This window comes from Montipora capricornis, chromosome 10 (assembly GCF_036669925.1).
Source record: "Montipora capricornis isolate CH-2021 chromosome 10, ASM3666992v2, whole genome shotgun sequence".
NCBI classification, from domain to species: domain Eukaryota; kingdom Metazoa; phylum Cnidaria; class Anthozoa; order Scleractinia; family Acroporidae; genus Montipora; species Montipora capricornis.
In genome coordinates this window covers 19310888-19316887 of record NC_090892.1, presented here as the reverse complement: position 1 = coordinate 19316887, position 6000 = coordinate 19310888, and the positions used below count along the sequence as shown (strand labels likewise).

Genomic DNA, 6000 nt, shown 5'->3' with positions numbered 1-6000 from the left:
AAGGATTAGTGTATACTTCATCTTTATCAAACACTGAATTTGCATGGTCGTATTTGTTCCGACGAGCTTTAACAGTGTACAAATTTGTCATGAAATTGTAGATAAGAACTAGAATGGCAACTTGCGTTCTGCTCCGAATATTTTAATTGTTGTGTACAGTTTATTTGACTTTTTTTTTCTTACTAAAATACACTTTATTGTCGTAAACATGTCGCTTTTTTGCGAAATCTGTTCATGTTGCATGGCATTTTAAAAGATTTAATTCCACCACTTTAGTCAAGAAATACTCTATATTTAATAAACGGTTCTATTAAAATAGACACTTGATTGCCTTGCTATTTCCCATTTATTAAGAATACATTCAAGAAGATCACTCCATTTTGATTGGACATATCCAGTAAAATTGAAACCTTCAACTTGTACACTTTTATGGCAAGTAATGCAACACCAATTGCAAGAAGAGGGGCATAAACAAAAGAAAGGTGACCGAGAGGAATTTTTTTACTTTTAATACCAAGGAGGGGCAAAACTTAACAAAAAATTATGGCAAATTACTCTACAAAACACAGTACTGAAACCTGGATTAAAGGTCTTTCATAGCTTAACTGACGTTTCTGTAAGTCCGTTTTTTTCTTAAGAATTGTTCTATCAATTTTTGTTGCATTTATTGCAAAAAAAAGTTCACTTGATATTCTCGCACACTTCCGAATTAATAGGTACTCGTCCAATTTTCAGAACGTTTTATTTTCTGCGGTTTCAGTTTTCCTTGGTGGATTGTTTAGATCGGTTACTTTTTTTAAGCGGATCTAGGTTGAATAACAATAAAGAAATTCAAATAACACTCACAAACGGGCAATTTTATTTGCGGCCTTTTCTTTTATATTTCCATTGTAATGTTGTGCCATAGTCTTGCAAAATCGTACAGCAATATAGTAAATATAAAGTTTGACTTTCCATCAGGTTTTGAAACCATCGGCTGCTTCAAAGACACCTCCAATCGAGCCATCCAACCATTGGAAGGAAAAGATTCCATTCTGGATGGATCGTATGGTGCTCGAAAGAACGCCATTGCAAAGTGCGCCGTGGCTGCAATGAGAAAAGGATACAAGATGTTTGCAGTTCAAAATGGAGGATGGTGCGCAGCCAGTGCTACAGCGGACCAGACCTTCGACAAGCACGGCAGATCTGCAGCCTGTGGGTCCGATGGCGAAGGTGGACCGTGGGCCAATCAGGTTTATGTCATCAAAGGTAAAATGTCAAAAAAGTGTCTATTAAATGCACAAAAAATAGAATGCGGTGTTTTCTTGAGGAGAAAAGGACTTATAAACTAGGACGAAGGACTAGTGTTTACTTCGTCTTTATCAAACACTGAATTTGCATGGTCGTATTTGTTCCGACGAGCTTTAACAGTGTACAAATTTGTCATGAAATTGTAGATAAGAACTAGAATGGCAACTTGCGTTCTGCTCCGATTATTTTAATTGTTGTGTACAGTTTATTTGATTTCTTTTTTCTTACTAAAATACACTTTATTTTCGTAAACATGTCGCTTTTTTGCGAAACCTGTTCATGTTGCATGGCATTTTAAAAGATTTAATTCCACCGCTCCAGTTATGAACTACTTCATATTTAATAAACGGTCTTATTTAAATAGACACTTGATTGCTTTGCTATTTTCCATTTATTAAGAATACATTCAAGAAGGTCACTCGATTCTGATTGGACATATGACGTAAAATTGTAATCTTCAACTTGTACTCTTTTATGGCAAGTAATGCAATGCCAATTGCAAGAAGAGGGGCATAAACAAAAGAAAGGTGACCGAGAGCAATGTTTGAACTTTTAATACCAAGGAGGGGCAAAACTTAACAAAAAATGATGACAAATTACTCTACAAAACACAGTACTCAAACCTGGATTAAAGGTCTTTCATAGCTTAACTGACGTTTTTGTAAGTCCTTTTTTTTCTTTAGATTTGGTCCGGCAATTTTTGTTGCATTTATTGCAAAAAAAAGTTCACTTGATATTCTCGCACAATTCCAAATTAATAGGTACTCGTCCAATTTTTAGAACGTTTTATTTTCTGCGGTTTCCGTTTTTCTTTGGTGGATTGTTTAGATCGGTTACTTTTTGTAAGCGGATGTAGGTTGAATAACAATAAAGAAATTCAAATAACACTCACAAACGGGCATTTTTATTTGCGGCCTTTTCTTTTATATTTCCATTGTAATGTTGTGCCATAGTCTTAAAAAATCGTACAGCAATATAATAAATATAAAGTTTGACTATCCATCAGGTTTTGAAACCATCGGCTGCTTCAAAGACACCTCCAATCGAGCCATCCAACCATTGGAAGGAAAAGATTCCATTCTGGATGGATCATATGTTGCTCGAAAGAACGCCATTGTAAAGTGCGCCGTGGCTGCAATGAGAAAAGGATACAAGATGTTTGCAGTTCAAAATGGAGGATGGTGCGCAGCCAGTGCTACAGCGGACCAGACCTTCGACAAGCACGGCAGATCTGCAGCCTGTGGGTCCGATGGCGAAGGTGGACCGTGGGCCAATCAGGTTTATGTCATCAAAGGTAAAATGTCAAAAAAGTGTCTATTAAATGCACAAAAAATAGAATGCGGTGTTTTCTTGAGGGGAAAAGGACTTATAAACTAGAACGAAGGACTAGTGTTTACTTCGTCTTCATCAAACACTGAATTTGCATGGTCGTATTTGTTCCGACGAGCTTTAACAGTGTACAAATTTGTCATGAAATTGTAGATAAGAACTGGACTGGCAACTTGCGTTCTGCTCCGATTATTTTAATTGTTGTGTAGAGTTTATTTGATTTTTATTTTTTTACTAAAATACACTTTATTTTCGTAAACATGTCGCTTTTTTGCGAAATTTGTTCATGTTGCATGGCATTTTAAAAGATTTAATTCCACCACTTTAGTCAAGAAATACTCTATATTTAATAAACGGTTCTATTCAAATAGACACTTGATTGCTTTGCTATTTCCCATTTATTAAGAATACATTCAAGAAGATCACTCCATTTTGATTGGACATATCCAGTAAAATTGAAACCTTCAACTTGTACACTTTTATGGCAAGTAATGGAACACCAATTGCAAGAAGAGGGGCATAAACAAAAGAAAGGTGACCGAGAGGAATTTTTTTACTTTTAATACCAAGGAGGGGCAAAACTTAACAAAAAATGATGGCAAATTACTCTACAAAACACAGTACTGAAACCTGGATTAAAGGTCTTTCATAGCTTAACTGACGTTTTTGTAAGTCCGTTTTTTTCTTAAGAATTGTTCTATCAATTTTTGTTGCATTTATTGCAGAAAAAAGTTCACTTGACAGCGCTCCAAGCTCACTTTTTCAAAAAGTCGCCTTTTGGCGACCTTCAATTGTAAAATGGTCGCCATAAAAAAATTTTGGTCGCCCAAAAAAAAATTCGTTATGTCCAGGGCAGACACTTCGCGTATGTTACATGAACGTCTACTACGCCGAGCGACACGTTTGCAACACTTTCCTTGCCAATTGTTACATTTACTCGCTTGCCGATTAAAATATTGTAGTAACGGGCAAGACAAAGAGAAGGAAGAGACTCAGAATATGGTGAAACTCCACTTGCCTGAGAGATCTTTGCATGATTTGCATAGAATTCTGCATTAAAATAAAGTTCACACGCAGTTAATACTCGTAAGGTTCCACTTTGGTGTCTCATCTCCCTTAATTAAAACTGATGCCGAATTGTACAGGCAATTCCCATCGCCGGAAACCTTTACAGCTCGTAGGCCACGTTGTTCTTCAGGAAGTAAAGCAGTCCCCAGTTTATCTCCCGAAAACCTCGATAAATTTACTTTCGGGACGCTTTCCAATTCTGCACGGAGAATTTGCTCATGCTCTTCTTGCAGGGCGAGTACTCTTTCAGTTGATGATGAGTCTTCACTGACCAAAAGGTCTTTCAAGGTCTTGAAAATTTCCTCAAAGTCTTTCATCATGACAGAAAAGAAAGACTGAGCCCACTTTCATTTTTTTCACATTCTTTCATGGATGCAGACAACCCTTATGAAGCTTCTGATTGGATAGTTTTCGCGCTCAAAAGAATGTGACCCGTCCTTGCTTTAAAAACTAAATATCTCTGTACGCATCGTAACAACCTTATTCAGATTAAATTGTTGAGTTCAAACTCGATTAGAAGACACTTCAATCCGCTTTATAGTAACATTATTTTCTTTTTATAATCAACCACTATAAACTACAATAACCCTGTGTGGATTTACCTAGTTTTGTTTTTGCGTGACAGTCATCGCTATGAGTGACTGAGATCGGCGATGACCAGCAACGCTGACAAAAGAAACCAACTTTCTCGGTTTATCCCATTTGTATCCCATATTTCGCGAAAATTTGAAAAAAAAACCAGCTCACTTTTACCATTTTTTTAGCGATCACTGTTGAAGGAAAAACCCCTTTTAGATTGCCTCGTTTTATCCCTCTCATTCAAGAGGCTAAAAACAACATTCTCGCAATCATTGATGTGTGACAACTGCACTTGGAGTCAGCACTGAATTTTTTCTTCCTATGGGAAAATTAAACATCCTCACTTTTTTCCCACAAGACCGTGCCCCAAAACTTATATGATATACACAAAATAAGACAGAAATGCTCTCAACTAAAGTTATTTTTATTATAAATACATTGAAAATCCTGCAGCGTTCAATCTTGGATTGGATTTCGCCGCCAACAGGTCGACCGGGGCGGCAAATCGTCTGTGTTCACTGATGCGTCTCAACAGAGAACTGTCTCTGTCGGGATGGAAGTCAGTTCCGCTCCTCAGCAGGGTACAGGAAGTATAGTTTGGCTTGTTCCCAGTTTTCGCTCAGTTTAGCTTTACGCATTCGTATCGAATGGCGGAACGGCGAGAAAGAGAAAGACAGGTGATACCGTCGCTTTTGCTTTTGATAATTCGACCAAAGATCGATTAATTTTCCAAGTAAGTTTCTTTTATAATCTGTCGGTCGCCAATTGGCGACTTTCGTCAAAATTTTAGTCGCCAAATATTTTTTCCACTCGCCATGGCGACCAAAATGGTCGCAGCTTGGAGCGCTGCTTGATATTCTCGCACAATTCCGAATTAATAGGTACTCGTCCAATTTTCAGAACGTTTTATTTTCTGCGGTTTCAGTTTTCCTTGGTGGATTGTTTAGATCGGTTACTTTTTGTAAGCGGATCTAGGTTGAATAACAATAAAGAAATCCAAATAACACTCACAAACGGGCAATTTTATTTGCGGCCTTTTCTTTTATATTTCCATTGTAATGTTGTGCCATAGTCTTGCAAAATCGTACAGCAATATAGTAAATATAAAGTTTGACTTTCCATCAGGTTTTGAAACCATCGGCTGCTTCAAAGACACCTCCAATCGAGCCATCCAACCATTGGAAGGAAAAGATTCCATTCTGGATGGATCGTATGGTGCTCGAAAGAACGCCATTGCAAAGTGCGCCGTGGCTGCAATGAGAAAAGGATACAAGATGTTTGCAGTTCAAAATGGAGGATGGTGCGCAGCCAGTGCTACAGCGGACCAGACCTTCGACAAGCACGGCAGATCTGCAGCCTGTGGGTCCGATGGCGAAGGTGGACCGTGGGCCAATCAGGTTTATGTCATCAAAGGTAAAATGTAAAAAAAGTGTCTATTAAATGCACAAAAAATAAAATGCGGTGTTTTCTTGTGGAGAAAAGGACTTATAAACTAGGACGAAGGACTAGTGTGTACTTCATCTTCATCAAACACTGAATTTGCATGGTCGTATTTGTTCCGACGAGCTTTAACAGTGTACAAATTTGTCATGAAATTGTAGATAAGAACTAGAATGGCAACTTGCGTTCTGCTCCGATTATTTTAATTGTTGTGTACAGTTTATTTGATTTCTTTTTTCTTACTAAAATACACTTTATTTTCGTAAACATGTCGCTTTTTTGCGAAACCTGTTC

The 6000-nt window shown here is 37.5% G+C and overlaps 1 protein-coding gene across 1 annotated transcript in view; it reads left to right on the top strand.

The window, feature by feature from the left end:
• The window catches only part of LOC138018351 (uncharacterized), a 66200-nt gene that overhangs the window by 26973 nt on the left and 33227 nt on the right, over positions 1 to 6000 (top strand). The window contains exons 12-14 of the mRNA XM_068864956.1: positions 961 to 1248; positions 2297 to 2584; positions 5392 to 5679. Coding sequence (XP_068721057.1) covers positions 961 to 1248; positions 2297 to 2584; positions 5392 to 5679 — 864 coding nt within the window. The remainder of the gene's footprint in view (positions 1 to 960; positions 1249 to 2296; positions 2585 to 5391; positions 5680 to 6000) is intronic.